The following is a 16,906-nucleotide window of genomic DNA, read 5'->3' on the forward strand; positions in this document are numbered from 1 at the left end:
AGCCGGTTCCCTCAGCGCGTGGCGCCCCCCGGCGGCCACGAGGACTCAATGCTCCGGCTCCACCTGAGCGCCTGCCATGGAGCCGCAGAAAGAGGCGCGAACGCCCGGGGACCCCACGGCACCGCCGCCCGGGGCCTCGGGATCTCCGACGCCGGATGAGGAGGGGCGGCGGGAGGGCGGCGGCGAAGCGGACGGCGCCGGTGCCGACGGGCTGTGGGCGCTGCCCGTGGAACCGGCCGAGCGCAGGCCGGAGTGCGGCCGCTGCAGGTGACCGCGGGGCCGGGGGCGGGCACGGGCGGCGGCCTCCGGAGGCGGCGGCGCCCCCTGCCGGGGAGGCCCGGGGGCGCCGGCTGGGCGGCCCCGCCCGGAAGCCCCGTGTCCGCGGCCGCGACGAGGCCACCTTACTTCCGGTCAGCCCTTGAGGACGCTGCCTCCGTGTCCGGAGCCGCCCAGGTGTCTGAGGTGCGCGGCCGCCCCGGGCCTCGGTCTTCTCCCGGACACACTACACCGGGGCGGGGGTCAGGCGGGGCGGCCGCCCCGGGGTTAGTGAGCCCAGGTGGAGCAGAGACCCCCGCCCCCGGGTCCGCCAGTGACCCTTCCTCCCGGCCCGCGGACGGCCGGGCCCCGAGGGCGCGTGCGAACACGGAGCGGGCTTCGCGGAGCCGCGCGCCGCCCCTGCCCGCTGCCCCCCGGTGGTCTCTGGCCCTGAGCCAGGCTGCTCCGTAGGACGGGCGGAGAGAAAAGGCCGCCGTGTCAGTGCAGCCGGGCGGCCCCCGCGCCCGGGGCTTTCGGCCCGAGGGGATCGCACGCACGCGTGTGGAGGGCGCGCGGCTGCGAGCAGAGCGGCCACAGGCCCTGGCCTTCCGGGCTGCTGAGCCGTGAGGACCGGCGGTGAATGCCCGCGGGAGCCCGCTGCGTCCTGGGCTCGCCGCGTGGTGTGACTGCGTGGTGTGACCGTGCGCTGCTCTGGGGTAGCACCTACTGCCCGCCGGGGTGTGCGGGGCTTCTCCCCAGGTTCCCGCGTGGTGTGACCGCGCGCTGCCCTGGGGTAGCACCTACTGCCCGCCGGGGTGTGCACTTCTCCCCAGGTTCCCGCGTGGTGTGACCGCGCGCTGCTCTGGGCAGCTCCGCCCGCCCGCCGGGGTGTGCACTTCTCCCCAGGTTCCCGCGTGGTGTGACCGCGTGCTGCTCTGGGGTAGCACCTACTGCCCGCCGGGGTGTGCACTTCTCCCCAGGTTCCCGCGTGGTGTGACCGCGTGCTGCTCTGGGGTAGCACCTACTGCCCGCCGGGGTGTGCGGGGCTTCTCCCCAGGTTCCCGCGTGGTGTGACCGCGTGCTGCTCTGGGCAGCTCCGTCCGCCCGCCGGGGTGTGCACTTCTCCCCAGGTTCCCGCGTGGTGTGACCGCGTGCTGCTCTGGGGTAGCACCTACTGCCCGCCGGGGTGTGCACTTCTCCCCAGGTTCCCGCGTGGTGTGACCGCGTGCTGCTCTGGGGTAGCACCTACTGCCCGCCGGGGTGTGCGGGGCTTCTCCCCAGGTTCCCGCGTGGTGTGACCGCGTGCTGCTCTGGGGTAGCACCTACTGCCCGCCGGGGTGTGCACTTCTCCCCAGGTTCCCGCGTGGTGTGACCGCGCGCTGCTCTGGGCAGCTCCGCCCGCCCGCCGGGGTGTGCACTTCTCCCCAGGTTCCCGCGTGGTGTGACCGCGTGGTGTGACCGCGCGCTGCTCTGGGCAGCTCCGCCCGCCCGCCGGGGTGTGCACTTCTCCCCAGGTTCCCGCGTGGTGTGACCGCGTGCTGCTCTGGGGTGGTCAGGTAGGAAGTCAGAAATGAGCTTATGTGTGTGTGACAAAGGCTTAAGGAGTTGACATCTACAGCATCCGCATCTCAGAGTCATCCCGATAACCTTCCAGGTGCAGCCCAGTATGTACTTCAAAGTCCCGGCCGAGCCTGATGACCTTCCAGGGAGTCCTGCCCCTTCTACCCGATAACCTTCCAGGTGCAGCCCAGTATCTGCCCCTTCTCCCATAACCATCCTTCCTCTAAGGCGGGGCGATGCCAGCCAGGCTTCCCCTGTCTGATAACTTAAGAGGGAAAACTCAGAAAGGAATTTTTCGTATTTACATCCAGCAAGTCCTTTGTTCTGGAGGAGAAGGAGAGGGGGAGAGAAAAGACTGGAAGGCAAGACCATCCCCTTAAGAACCCCAGCCTAACTGTGCACTGTGCACTCTCTCTGCCCCTACCCTAACAAACCTTGCTATTGTGCTTTCCACTACTCTCTGTCTCACGCCTGAATTCTGCCTTGCTCAAAGACAAGGACCCTCTGCTTCTGTAACAGTAGCACCGGCTGCGGGGGGGGGGGGGGGGGGGGCGCTTCTCCGCAGGCTCCTGCATTGTCTGACCCTGTGCTGCTCAGGGGCAGCTCCGCACACCCGGGCTTCTCCCCAGGTTCCCGGAGCTCCTACTTCCCGGCCTTAGAATCACTGTGCAGTGAGATCCTGCACTGCCCTGGTAACCTCCATGAAATGAAATCCAGTGTGCCTTTTCCTGTTGATTATTTATGTGACAGGTAGAGTTATAGACAGAGAGAGAAAGGTCTTCCTTCCATTGGTTCACTCCCCAAATGGCTGCAATGGCCAGAGCTGCGTCAATCTGAAGCCAGGAGCCAGGTGCTTCCTCCTGGTCTCCCATGCGGGTGCAGGGCCCAAGAAATTTGCCATCCTCCACTGCACTCCCGGGCCATAGCAGAGAGCTGGACTGGACGAGGAGCAACTGGGACAGAATCCGGCGCTCCGACCGGGACTAGAACCCGGTGTGCCGGCGCTGCAGGTGAATGATTAGCCTAGTGAGCCACGGTGCTGGCTCTGATTTTTTTTTTTTTTTATTTGAAAGGTAGAGTTACAGAGAGACACAGAGAGGGAGAGAGGGGTAGATTCACTCCCCAATGGCCTTAGCGTCCAGAACTGAACGGGTCTGAAGCCAGGAGCTTCTTCCTCGTCTTCCCTGTGGGTGTAGGGGCCCAAGTGCTGCTTTCCTAGGTGCATTAGCAGGGAGCCGTGTCCAAAGTGGAGCAGCCAGGACTTGAACCAGCACCCGTGGAGGACGCCGGTGCCGCAGGTGGTGGCTTTGCCTGGTGGCACAGCATGGGCCCCTTCTGTTGACTTTTTCCTCCATCTGTTGGCAGTATTCCACAGCTGAATGCTATGCTGACTTTTGGAAACACTCTGCTTGGCCTTGCTTTGGTTTGTCTGACTTCTCTGCCCTCTATCCATTGCCTGTTCTGTGCAGACTCCAGTGTTGGGCTCTAGAGCATGACTGTAGGTTCTCCTCTAAGCCCGCGTCCTATCCCTGGCCATCTTGGCGACTTTTCAGCCTTCACCTACAATCCTGTTTTTCTAACCCCGATCTTTCGGAGCACCAGAGCTGTGCATTCGCTGAGCAAGCGTTTAGGGCCTGTTTAGCTAATTGCTGACACAGTGGAGTCCACGCTCCTGTGTGTGTCCATTCTCTTCTGATGCAGATAATAAATCAGCAAACAAGCAGTTGTGCACGGTCATGCATTGCTTATTGGTGTTAGCACTCTGCCGTTGTGTGAACAGCCTTGAGTGCACTTACTACCATAGGTCAGTCATTTGATGTGGCCCTTTGAAGCAACCCAGAAGTGGTAAACTTGAAATACATGAGGCTGCTGCTTGCGTAGCACGACACACGTGTTACAGTAAATTCTTTTTTACGTATGTAGAAGACATACACCCTAATGATAAGAATATAGTAAATATATCAGTAACAGTCATTTATTATCAAGTATTTTGTTAAAGGTTTATTTATTAGAAAGGCAGAGTTAGAGAGAAAGAGAGGAAGAGAGAAATCTTCCATTCACTGGTTCATTCCCCAGATGGCTGCAAAGGTTGGGGCTGGGCTTGGTCAAAGCCAGGAGCCAAGAGCTTCATCCAGGCCTCCCATATAGGTGCAGGGGCCCAGGCACTTGGGCCCTGTTCTGCTGCTTTCCCAGCTGAATCAGCAGGGAGATGGATCGGAAGTGGAACAGCCGGGACTCCAACTGGTGCCCATATGGGGTGCCGGTGTGTGGGTGGTGGCAGTGTCTGCTATGTTACAACACTGCCCTTATTATCGGGTATTTTGTGCTGTTCCTACTTGTGTTCAGTGGACTTTTATTGGACTGGCAATGCAGTTTACGCCACCTCACCACAAAGGTGTGAATACTGTGTTGACATTCCCAGGCGACAGGAAGTTTTCAGCCCCGTGGTGGTCTTAGGGGACCACCATCCTCTGTATGGTCTGGCACCGGACTGTGATCACAGACAAAGGAAAAAAAGCACCCATGGAAAGGCGTGGGATGCTGGGACATAACATAGCTAGACAGGTAAGGGAAGATCTTGGGGAAGATGGCGCTCGCATTGAGATTTAAAGATGAGGGGCGAAGCTCTCCAGGAGGGGAGCAGGACAGATGGGTGAACGTCTTCACCACCTGGGTACTGGAACGCTGTGACCTTTCCCCAGGACTGGGTTTGCACCTCAGAGGAGATCTTGAATGGAAGGAAGTTTGTGTATTTCCTGAGTGAGGTGTTCTCGTGTCCCTGGCTTGTGATGGTTCTGTCTGTAATTGTTTTTGGTTTTAGAATAAGCTGTACCTGGCGTTCAGATGTCTGTTGTTTCCCTGTGTGCACATGTGGGGTGTGGTGTTGGTTGGCAGTAGCCAGCCTCAGCTCCAGGTCAGTGGCGCCATCTCCAGGATAAACAGCTGGTACAGCTGTGTTGGTAACTATGATGTTCTGAAGTTTGGATGTGTGAAATGCACTTTTAACTTAGAGTGTGTTCATGGTGTGGTGTGTTTACTGGAACATAACCCTGTTGTAAGTTAAGGAGTGTCTGTATGCCAGAGTTGACACTCAGTAAACCTTTGAGGGGGTGGATAATTTGTGACTAGAAGGTACTGTGTATCTGAACAAATGTGTGAATACAATTCATTTAAATACATTTCCTGAAGGGGTTAGGAAAGTAACATTTAAAAATATTTGGCAGGGCTGGCACTGTGGCGTAATAGGTAAAGCTGCTACCTGCAGTGCCAGCATCCCACATGGGCACTGGTTCTAGTCCCGGCTGCTCCACTTCCGATCTAGCTCTCTGCTGTGACCTGGGAAAGCAGTAGAAGATGGCTCAAGTCCGTGGGCCCCTGCATCTGCATGGGAGACCTGGAAGAAGCTCCTGACTCCTGGCTTCGGATAGGCACAGCTCTGGCCATTGTGGCTCTCTGAGAAGAGAACCAGCAGTTGGAAGACCCGCCCCCCTCTCCCCCCCACCCCCGCTTCTCTTTAATGCTGACTTTCAAATAAAATAAATACATATTTTAAAAAAATTTGGCAGGATCTCAGTAGAATGCTGAAAGAAGAGGTTTTGCAATGTCAATCCAAGGCTAAATTATTGAGCTAGCTTTCTCATGAAGTTTCAGTCTTTAAATAGCTAACTATAAGTGTTCTAATTAATTTTTTAAAAAGATTTATTTATTTGAAAGTCAGAGTTACACAGAGAGAGAAGGAGAGGCAGAGAGAGAGTGAGAGAGAGAGGTCTTCCATCTGCTGGTTCACTCCCCAGTTGACTGGAATGGCCGGAGCTGCGCTGAACTGAAGCCAGCAGCCAGGAGCTTCCTACTGGTCTTCTCATGTGAGTGCAGGGGCTCAAGGACTTGGGACCTTCTACTGCTTTTCCAGGCAATAGCAGAGAGCTGGATTGGAAGTGGAGCAGCTGTGTCTCGAACCGGTGCCCATATGGGATTCTGGCACTGTAGGTGGCGGCTTTACCTGCTGTGCCACAGCGCCAGCCTGTAATAATTTAAATATTATTCTATGTAGTATGTATTTATCATTTGATCTAACTTTTAAAAATAGAAATCGTTTTGCTGGAGTTTAGCTTATTTTCAGTTATATTTAATCAGTACTTAAGATTGATTATTCAATTCTAAATTTCTCCACTTTGTATATTTCTAGTTTTTGTACTACATTTTTTTATAACATTTATTTATTTATTTGAAAGGCAGAGTTAGAGAGAGGGAGAGGCAGAGGCAGAGGCACATCTGAGAGAGGTCTTCCATCAGCTGGCTCACTCCCCAAATGGCCACAAGGGCCAGAGCTTGGCTGATCCAAAGCTAGGAACTAGGAGCTTCTTCGTGGTCTCCCATGCAGGTGCAGAAGCCCAACGACTTGGGCCATCTTCCACTACTATCCCAGGGCATAGCAGAGAGCTGGATGGAAAGTGGAGCAGCCAGGACTCGAACCGGCACCCATATGGAATGCTGGCACTGCAGGCGATGGCTTTACCTGCTAGTCCACTGATTTTGCTACTTTTTAAAAGCTCTTTTCTCCCTTTGGCATACTATGGATTTTATTTATTTTAACTGGTAGAATATGGTTCCATAATTACGTGGCATGTTTAGGTGTTTATTTCAATAATGTATATACTAATTGATGGTTCTTTATATTTTATTTTATTAGACTGTTTGCATTTTGCTGCTTCCCTGAGTAAACTTCTTCACACTTTTGTTGTAATAGTTTTTAAAAAAGTGTCCTTAGATTTCAGTAATCAATAAATCACGACTGTTTGACCATTTACTTGAACAATTTTCATTCTTCACATTGCTGTAATTGTCACAGCCTAGGGAGTTCCAGAAGTTAACTTTGTTCATGTGATTCTCAGCAGAATCATGCTCGTTAGAAATACAAAATACCTTAAATAGGAATGGAATGTCTTTAAAAGATCCCAGACTTGTAATTTGTTGTTGTGAGATACAGATTCTTTAAACCTGTTTTGTGCATGTCTTGTTGATAAGACAGACCCGTTATGTTCCAGTTACCTCTCCATTTCTCTGTACTATCCGGTCCTTCCCAGCAAATCCAATTGTTTTTTTTTTTTTTTGGTTTTTTTTTTTTTTTTTTTTTTCAGATCAAGACAACATCTGGTTGATTTTTCCCAAAGAAAATGTTATTAACACTATTTAAGGTGAAGTAAGACTTAAGGGTCACAGGGCGTGGTAGGTGGAGAACATATTTGTTGAATCTCTTGGTAAGATTCAGTTGTTCAACAAATATTTTTGGAAAACCTGCCCCCTGCGTTGTCATGGGTGGCGGAGTGTGAAGTGCAGAGGTGAATGGGGTAGGCCTCATCTCCTGTGGCTCAGGCAGCAGAGGAGGGGGTCCGTCTGGGAAGAGAGTCCTCAGGTGAGCAGCCTGGTGACAGAGGCAGTGCCTTTCGCTTCGCTGTCGTGAGCACACGCACCTGTGTCATGCAGAACGTATGCATTTTTGAAGTTCTGTAGAAAACAAGAAAGAAAGGTCTTCTGAACTACTCAAGGTAAAAATATTTGTAAGGTAAACTTTCCTCTGTGTAAAACCACTTTGCTGATCACTAACGTCTTCTTGAAGTCATGTGGTGTCAGCGTGGGAAGTTTAGAGAGTTTCTGTATGTATTTTATATTCTTTGGCAGTCTTTGAAATTAGGACATGATGGAAGTAGGAGTGGGAAGATAAGAGGATTTATGTTCACCAACTTATTAGACATTTAAATTGTGTCAGGAAATGAGATACTGTCTGTCTGTTGTTAGATTTCACCCTGTCGGCTTCTGTCACAGAGGGGTTTTCAACAGGGTGTTCAAGGAACACATAAGAAGGTCACCTAACCCAGATGACCCCGATTATGTTGGGCCTTGGTGGAGAAAGGTCAGGAAAGCTTGGAAGCAACCTGTAAACTGACACTGAAGAACACAATGAGACTGGGCTCTGATGGTAAGGGAAGAGACAGTGAGAGATTGAGGGAGGAAGATGTGTGTTCCTGGTAGAGGGCAGCATGTGCGGAGTGTACAGTGCGGAGCGCAGGGGCGGCGCTGTGGGGTGGGCTAAGGCTCCGCCTGTGGCACTGGAATCCCATATGGGCACCTGTTCCTGTCCCGCCAGCTGTCTTCCAATCTACCTTTCTGCTTATGTCCCGGGAAAGCAGTAGAAGATGGCCCAAGTCCTTGGGCCCCTGCACTGCGTGGGAGACCTGGAAGAAGCTCCTGGCTCCTGGCTTCAGATCGGCCCAGCTCTGGCTGTTGTGACCATTTGGGGAATGGACCAGCAGATGGAAGACCTATGTCTCTATCTCTCCCTCTCCCTCTCTCTACAACTCTGCCCCTCAAATAAATAAATAAGTTCTTAAAAAAAAAAAAAAAAAAAAGAATGCAGAGCTCAGAGGCTGGCAGAGGGAGGGAGCAGAGGTGAGGCTGCTGAGACTGGTGGAGGCCGCGTCCAGGAAGGCCTTGTAAGCCGTGTTAGGGCCCGGGCCTAATGCTGGAGAACCCATCAAGCCAGCCTTGAGGAATTTTTATATTTTCTGTGTATATTGTTATGAGCTTGAGGTTAAGAGTTAGAACCTATTTGCAGATAATTAGTAATAAGAATAGTAGAATAATGTCTAAAAGGTATGTATCAAACTTTCAAAGAAGCAGCCAGGCTGAAGCCAGGAGCCAGGAGCTGGCGTACCAGACTCCCATTTGGGTGGCAGGGGTACAAGCTCTCAGGCCATATTCTGCTGCTTTGCCAGGCACATTAGCAGAGAGCCGGGTTAGAAGTGGAGCAGCAGAACTCAAGCTGGTGCTCACGTGGGCTGCTGGCAGGTGGCGTCTTCACTGTCTGTGCCACAGTGGCGACTCTGGCCTAGGTATTTTACAAATGGATTTTGCTAATTTCTTCTAACAACCTTCTAGAATTGATGATATTCTTCACTTTTGAATGACGAGGATATGGAAGTCATGGGCAAGAGCAGAGGTGGGTCTTCAGTGCAGCCCACTTGGCTTCGGAGCTTCTACTCCCTGCTGAAGAAGGCTTAGGACTGTGTGCTGTTGGGTTAGTCACCAGCTAGGGTGTAGTCACCAGGGTGCAAGGGAAGCTCTGGCTTTCTTTGCCAAAGTTAGTGATGAGATACCTCAGTGATAATGTTTTCTGCTGCGTGTTTGTGCCACGTATCTTAACCTTTTTCTTGCTGTTTAAACGGGGATGTTCTGGAGAAGGAAGTGATGGGGATGAAGTCATTGGAGACCTAGGGAGAGGGAATGGGTAAGGAAAGCAGTGTTTAGAATGTAGGAGTCGCAAACACATGTTTTGTTTTGAACTGTATTTACCAGCTTTTAAATTGGTTGCTAACAATTGAAAACCACCACATTTATATAAAAGCCCAGACTCCTGGCTTCTGTGAGAGTGGAAACATCTGGGGGCTCAGGGCGAGGCTTCCTGAGCAGTGGCCGCTGGGCGGGGTGTTGGCCGTACTCTTTGTACGGTAGGATGTGATCGTCCAGGGACTGTGGCTCCCAGTCATCCTGCTTAACTCGTTTGTGCTTTGATCCTGGGTCTGTCTCACTTACATCCCTGTGGTTGGTGTGGCTGAGCAGCGGGTAGAATCACTTGGCAGGTTTGATAGGAGAAAGTGAAAAATGGCAGTTCTGAACGTAGTTAGTTTAGAATGATTGAAACTGTAGAATTAGTATCAACAATTATAAAGCCACCTACTATGGTAAATATAAAATCAAGTTGATTTTGGTAATTTTTAGGGTAAGAATTTAGGTATTCTGAAAGTTTAACTTTTTGTACATATCAAACATATATTCCCAAAAGAAAATTCTTAAGCTAATTTGTTCTTTCCTGTTGGTAAAGAAAATATATTATTCTTTGAAGTAGTTCATTCATAATATATGCGGGAAGCTAACTGATTTACAAATTGCTGTGCAGGCTAATTGTATGTTCAAAGATGAGCAAAGATGATATATGTCAAGAGGGAATTTTTTTCCCTTAATCTTAATGAAGTCTCCAAAGAGGAGTGACCAGTTTTGAAAACCACGTTAGAGCTTTCTAAATGTTTGATTTATTCCCCCCAAATAAGAATTATGTTATTACCTCTGATGGATAGTTTTCTTCAAAGAGCATCAAAGCACATTAATTCCTTAAGTTCATTTGCCCCAAATTAATAATTCATAGTTATATTACTGCTTATGTAGTTAGAGAATATAGTCAGAAATAGTCTAGTTTAAAATTTGGTATCATTTAGAAAGTTACAAAGTGCTTTTACATGCATATTTTAATTTAATATGCAAGACAACCTTGTGATTTAAATACTGTTATTCCCTTTACAGATCTTCAGGGTCGGTGACTGGTAAGGGCAGAGCTGCTTTGCTTCTCAGGTTGTACTGGGACGCCACATAAGAAGAAAGTACACCTATTGAACAGACTGACTGCCTTTGTTTTCCCTCTGTGTATAAGAAGTGTTTGCAATGAGGTGTTTCTTTGCTTTCTTCTGATCTATAGATGGTCAAGTTTTAATGAAAAAGATTTTAATTATTTATTTGAAAGGCAGAGTTACAGAAAGAGAGGAAGAGAGACAAAGAGAGGTCTTCCATCTGCTGGTTCACTCCCCAAATGGCTGTGACAGTCAGGGCTGGGCCAGACTGAAGCCCGGAGCTTGGAACTCCATACTTGTCTCCTACATGGGTGGCTGGGACCCTAGAGTACCTGGGCTGTCTTCACCTGTTTTCCCAGGTGCGTTAGCAGGGAGCTTGATTGGAAGTGGAGCAGCTGGAACTTAAACTGGTGCCCAAATGGGATGCTGGTGTTGCAGGCTTAACCCACTGCACCACAGCGAACCTGCTGCATCACAGTGCCAACCTCAATGTTTTTTGAAAGCTTTTATTTAGTAAATACAAATTTTGTAGGTATAGCTGTAGGAATATAGTGGTTCTTCCCCCCATACCTGCCCTCACACCCCCACTCCTGTCTTACCTCCTACTCCTCTCCCATCCCATTCTTCATTAAGATTCATTTTTTAATTATCTTTATATACAGAAGGTCAACTCTATACTAAGTAAAGATTTCAACAATTTGTACCCACACAGATACACAAAGTATAAAGTACTGTTTGAAGACCAGTTTTACCATTAATTCTCATAGTACAACTCATCAAGGACAGAGGTCCTACAAGGGGAGCAAGTGCACAGTGACTCCTGCTTTCAGCCTGGGCCAGCTCTGGCTGCGGTGGCCATTGGAGTGAAATAGCAGATGTCACTCCCTGTCTCTCTGCCTTATAAAAAAACAAGCAAATAAATAAATAAATCTTAGAGATGCTCTGACCTGTTTATGTAGACAAGTTATATGACAGGATAATCTTTTTCCCCCCTAAATTATGGTAAATAACTATAACATTTATCATATTAACCATTTGGTAAGTATTCAGTTTGTGATATTAAACAGTAATATTATGTAGCCAGCGTCACTGTCTGTACCCAAAACTTTTTACCATTCCCATGTAAACTCTGCCCCATGACACAGTAACTTCTTATTCCCCATTTCCTCATCCTCTGGAATTTACCCGTTTTAGATACCCCATGTAAATGCAGTCATACAGTATTTGTCCATCTGTTGGTCTGACTGAGTAGTGAGGTCATTGCTTGGCAAGTTTGGCACTAAAAAAGTGAAAAATGCTAATTGCCAAGGTAAGCAGTTTAGAATAACTACAATTGTTGAATTGGTATCAGCACTCAGAATTAGAAAACAAACTATTTTGGTGAGTATAAATCAAATAGATTATTGGTGGTAAGTTTTATAGTAAAAATTTAGGTATTCTGAAGCTTAAAGTTTTTTTTAAAAGATTGTTTGAAAGAGTTACAGAGAGAGAGAGAGAGAGAGAGAGAGAGAGAGAGAGAGATATCTTCCATGCGCTTGTTCACTCCCCAGATGGCTGCAGTGGCTGGGGCTGAGCCAAGCTGAAGCCAGGAGCTAGAAGCTTCATCCATGTCTCATGTGGTTGGCAGGGGCTCCAACACTTGGTCCATCTTTGGCTACTCTTCCCAGGCCATTAGCATGGTGTTGGGTTGCAAATGGAACAGCCAGGACCCGAACCTGGGGTCCATATGAGATGACAGCATCACAGGCAGTGACTTTACCTGCTTCACCAAAATACTGGCCCTGACTTTAACTTTTTGTATGTATCAGAGGCATCACAATTCCATGAGGAAATTACTGAATTACTTGTTTTGTTCTTCTTAGTAGTATAAAAATATGTGTATTCTTCGAAGTGCTTCATTCATAATACATGCGGAAAGCTAGCAGACAAATCCCTGTGCAAGCTCATTGGCTTATTTTATTCAACATAAGGTTTTCAAAGTCTATCCATATTGTAGCGTGTATCAGAACTGCTTTCTTTAATGCCTGAATGGTGTGTTTACTATGGCTCTTGTGAGTAATGGGCTGTGAACATTGGTGTGCAGATATCTGTTCTGGATCCTGCATTCATTTCCTTTGAACGTATTCCTGGGAGTGGAATTGCTGTATCATATGTTGACTCTGTGTTTAACTTTTTGAGGAATTGTCAAATTGTTTTCCATAGTAGTTGCACCATTTTACATTCTCAACAGCAATTATGAGGTATTTTGTTCATTTGCATCCTTGCCAACTCTTATAATTATTCTTTTTTTTTTTTTTTTTCTTTTTAAATTATAGCCATCCTGGCCGGCGCTGCGGCTCACTAATCCTTCGCCTGTGGCGCTGGCACTCCAGGTTCTAGTCCCGGTTGGGGCGCCGGTTCTGTCCCGGTTGCTCCTCTTCCAGGCCAGCTCTCTGCTGTGGCCCGGGAAGGCAGTGGAGGATGGCCCAAGTGCTTGGGCCCTGTACCTGCATGGGAGACCAGGAGGAAGCGCCTGGCTCCTGGCTTCGGGTCAGTGTAGCACGCTGGCTGTGGTGGACATTTAGGGGTTGAACCAATGGAAGTAAGACGTTTCTCTCTGTCTTTCTCTCTCTCACTGTCTAACTCTGCCTGTCAAAAAAATTTAAAAAAATTATAGCCATCCTAGTAGGTGTGAAATGGTGACTCACTGCGGTTTAGACTTGCATTTCCCTAAAGACTAATGATGGTAAACATCTTTTTGTGTGCTTCTTGTCCATTTGCAAATCTTTTTTGAAGTAGTTTCCATTTAAGACCTTTTGGCAGACTGATTGTAATGAAAGGTTCCAAAGTTAGACTGCTTGGGTTTATGCACTGGCTTTATGACCTGCAGCAGTTACTGAACATCTGTGAACTGAATTTCACCAACCGTAAAACAGATAATAATAGTTATCTACCTCACAGTGTTCTTAAGAGGATCAAGTAACCTCATATGGGTAAGTTCTTAGAACCTGGTATAATAAATGCTCAGTAAAAGTTAGCTGGATTTATTTTTAGGAATCTCAGAATGGCTTTCCATAGTTTATGAAATAAATAAATTCTAGTTAATATAGAAAGCTTGCTTTTTTGAACTTCAGACATTTTTATTGTAGTTATATTTACAATTTTAGAAATTACACTACTATAGCATATACTAAGACATTGTTCTATGGTCATAATAGCTGTGAATTAGTTTTACCAGCTTTTTCACTAGTCAACTGTGTGACATTGGGCAAGGCGCTTGAATTCTTGGTTCTTTTGTTACCTGTATCAGGAATATAACCTGATCAAATGTTAATATACATGAAAACCATTAGTATGGGAAGTATAATTAACTTATGCAAGGTAACGATTAATATTTATCTTTAGGAGCTTTCATTTGATCTTATAAATAAACTTACCTCATTATAATTGCTCTTGGGGTGAATGTCATGGCACTGTCTTCAAAGTTAGCTTAATGAGATCCTTGTGGTATTTACGTGCAGTTTTGCCCTGCCATAGGAGAGTGATTTCTTTCCTGAATCACTCACTCTGCACTCACCCTTTATAGGGTGAATTCTTGAAAGCATAGTAACCATTGAAACTGTTGATACACAATTACCTAAGTAATTAACAAAGTGTTTATAGGTATATAAAACACTTCTGAAGAACAAATTTATTTATTTATTTATTTGAAGGCATAGAGGAGGGCTGAAGGGGTAGAGAGTGAGAGAGAGTGAGCGAGAGAGAGAGATCTTCCATCCCAGGAAATGATTTTCCATCCCTAGATGGCTGCAATAGTTGGGGCTAGGGCTGGACCAGACCAAACCTGGAACTCATCTGAGTCTCCTACATGGGTGGCAGGGATCCGAGTGCTTGGGCCGTCTTCTGTTGTTTTCCCAGGTGAAGTAGAGCGGCTTGGACTTGAACCAGCGTTCATATTGGATACCAGTAACACAGGTGGCTTGACCTGCTCTGCCACAGTGCTGGTCCTATAAAACATTCAATGACCTTGATTTTGAATCTTTAATGCAAATCCTCAAGAAGAGAAAATCACTGAAAAAAAATGCAGAGATTACCATTGCTCTAACAAACTGAATTCTTTGAGAGGAAAATGTACTGTAATACGTATCAATTTTTTGGTGGTAATGATGACCTCATTGTATTATTATTTTCTCTTGACGTGGTAGAGTTGGCTACTGATTGACTTTATTTTTAATTTTTAATTTTGAGATAATTTTAGACTGACTGAGAAGTTGCAAAAAAAAAAAAAATAGTATTGGGCCAGCGCCACAGCTCATTAGGCTAATCCTCTGCCTGCGGCGCCGGCACCCCAGGTTCTAGTCCCGGTTGGGGTGCTGGATTCTGTCCCGGTTGCTCCTCTTCCAGTGCAGCTCTCTGCTGTGGCCCGGGAAGGTAGTGGAGGATGGCCCTGGTCCTTGGGCCCTACACCCGCATGGGAGACCAGGGGGAAGCACCTGGATCCTGGCTTCGGATTAGCGCAGCGCACAGGCCGCAATGCACTGGCTGTAGCGGCCACTTGGGGGGTGAACCAATGGAAGGAAGACCTTTGTCTCTGTCTCTCTCACTGTCTAACTCTGCCTGTCAAAAAAAAAAAAAAAAAAGTACTAAGACTTCCTATATACCCTTTACCCAGTAACTCAGTATGATTATTATACGTAGGACCATCAAGAATGGAAAAGGATATGAGGCTTTATTTTATTTGTAGGCAGACAAGTTGTCCTGCCACAGTAGCAGGAATGCCTGAGAAAGACACAGACTTCATTACTTACGACCCAGCAGCGGGTATGAACTTCACACTTGTGTCCGTTCCCTTTTGTCTTACCACAACTTCAGCTTCTAGAGCAATTTCCCAGAGAGCTCACCTGCCTTCTGCTACAGAAAGAGAATTACCTCTGTCTTCCAAGGCTGCTGACAATGCAGGCATATTTTGAGAAGAAACTCCAGATCAAAAGGATCGTTAGTGCCTCACTCACAAAACATGCAGAAATGCAAGCGACTGATGGAGAATTACTTCCTGATTTCGGTTATCAAAACTAAGATATGAACATTGGTACGGCACAGTTAACCGGACTCAAAATTCACAGCTTTCCCACTAAAGCACTTTTTCTCTGGGCCAGGATCTAACTCAGGGTCCCACATCGCGTTAACTTTGGGTCTTCATCTTCTCTTTGCGATGGTTCCTTAGGCTTTTCTTATTTGTGATCTGGACACGGTTGAGGGTACTGGTCACTTATCTTGTAGAATGTCTCTCAGTTTGTGTTTTCATGATTACAGTGAGGTTTTGCATTTTGGACAAGAATAACTATAGAGTGATGTGCCCTTTGTAACAGATTAATTGTAAGCATACTATATTAGTAAGTCTTATTCATGGTGAGATTAATCCTGATCATTTGGTGAAAGTTTCCCTTTGCAATTGATAATTATCTTCGAGAAGTTACTTTGAGACTTTGCAAATTTTCTGTTTCTCCCTAAGTTCTTGGCTGCTAGTTTTCATATTGATTGGTGGATCTTGCCTGCAACAGCTATTGTTATGATTTTCTAATAGTGATTTTTTGTTTCCCTCATTCTTTCTGTACTAATTGATTGAAATTTTTCTATATGGAAGTGCTACTTCTCTGCATTTATTTATTTGTTCAATTTTATAAGGAATTATTTTTTTATTTTTTTAAAATTTTAATTTAATAAATATAAATTTTGAAACTACAACTTTTGGATTATAGCGGCTTTTCCCCCCATAACCTCCCTCTCACCCACAACCATCCCATCTCCCACTCCCTCTCCCATCCCATTCTTCATCAGAATTCATTTTCAGTTATCTTTATTTACAGAAGATCAACTTGGTATTTACTAGGATTTCAACAGTTTGCAACCACACAGATACACAAAGTATAAAGTACTGTTTGAGTACTAGTTATACCGTTAATTTGCATAGTACAACACATTAAGGACAGAGATCCTACATGGGGAGCAAGTATACAGTGACTCCTGTTGATTTAACATATAAGGAATTATTGATATTTTATTAATGGACTATAATTCATCTTTTGCTTAAATTGTTATGTTGGACCACTGGAAACTCTTTTTTAAAAAAAGATTTATTTTATTTATTTAAAAGACAGAGTTACAGAGAGAGGTAGAGACAGAGAGAGAAAGTGTTCTTCCATCCTATGGTTCACTTCCCAAATGGCTACAATGGCTGGAGCTGCACTGATCTGAAGCCAGGAGCCAGGAGCCAGGAGCTTCTTCCGGGTCTCCCATGCAGGTACAGGGGCCCAAGGACTTGGGCCATCTTCTCCTACTTTCCTAGGCCATAGCAGAGAGCTGGATCGGAAGAGGAGCAGCCCAGACTAGAACCGGTGCCCACAGGGAATGCCGGCACTTCAGGCCAGGGCGTTAACCCGGTGTCCCATAGCGCTGGCCCCTGGAAGCTCTTTGAAGCTGAATCCTAGACCCTTCTGACATGCTAATCCTTCTTAGAATTTTCTGGCACTTTAAGATGGAACAGCCTGATTTTACACTTTACCTGTCCCAGTGCTAGAATTGGCCACTTTTATAAGGCGCCCTGGTTTATTGTAAAAAGAGAGTAGAAACCAGGATCTGGATGCTAGGTGGTGGTATTGTTCTGAGATGCCCATCCTATCAGTGGACAGAGCTCACATATTTGTGTGGACATA

At 47.1% G+C, this 16,906-nt stretch overlaps 1 protein-coding gene across 3 annotated transcripts in view; it reads left to right on the forward strand.

Annotated features, from left to right (window-relative positions):
* The window catches only part of DTWD2 (DTW domain containing 2), a 235,031-nt gene that overhangs the window by 75,390 nt on the left and 142,735 nt on the right, over positions 1-16,906 (forward strand). Inside the window, exon 1 of one of the 3 annotated variants that reach the window (XM_062189281.1) lies at positions 20-267. The exons of the other annotated variants lie outside the window; for them this stretch is intronic. Coding sequence (XP_062045265.1) covers positions 77-267 — 191 coding nt within the window. The 5' untranslated portion in view covers positions 20-76. Of the gene's footprint in view, positions 1-19; positions 268-16,906 lie in introns of those variants that run through there. 3 annotated transcript variants of the gene reach the window in all.

Source organism: Lepus europaeus, chromosome 4, assembly GCF_033115175.1.
Source record: "Lepus europaeus isolate LE1 chromosome 4, mLepTim1.pri, whole genome shotgun sequence".
Lineage (NCBI taxonomy): Eukaryota > Metazoa > Chordata > Mammalia > Lagomorpha > Leporidae > Lepus > Lepus europaeus.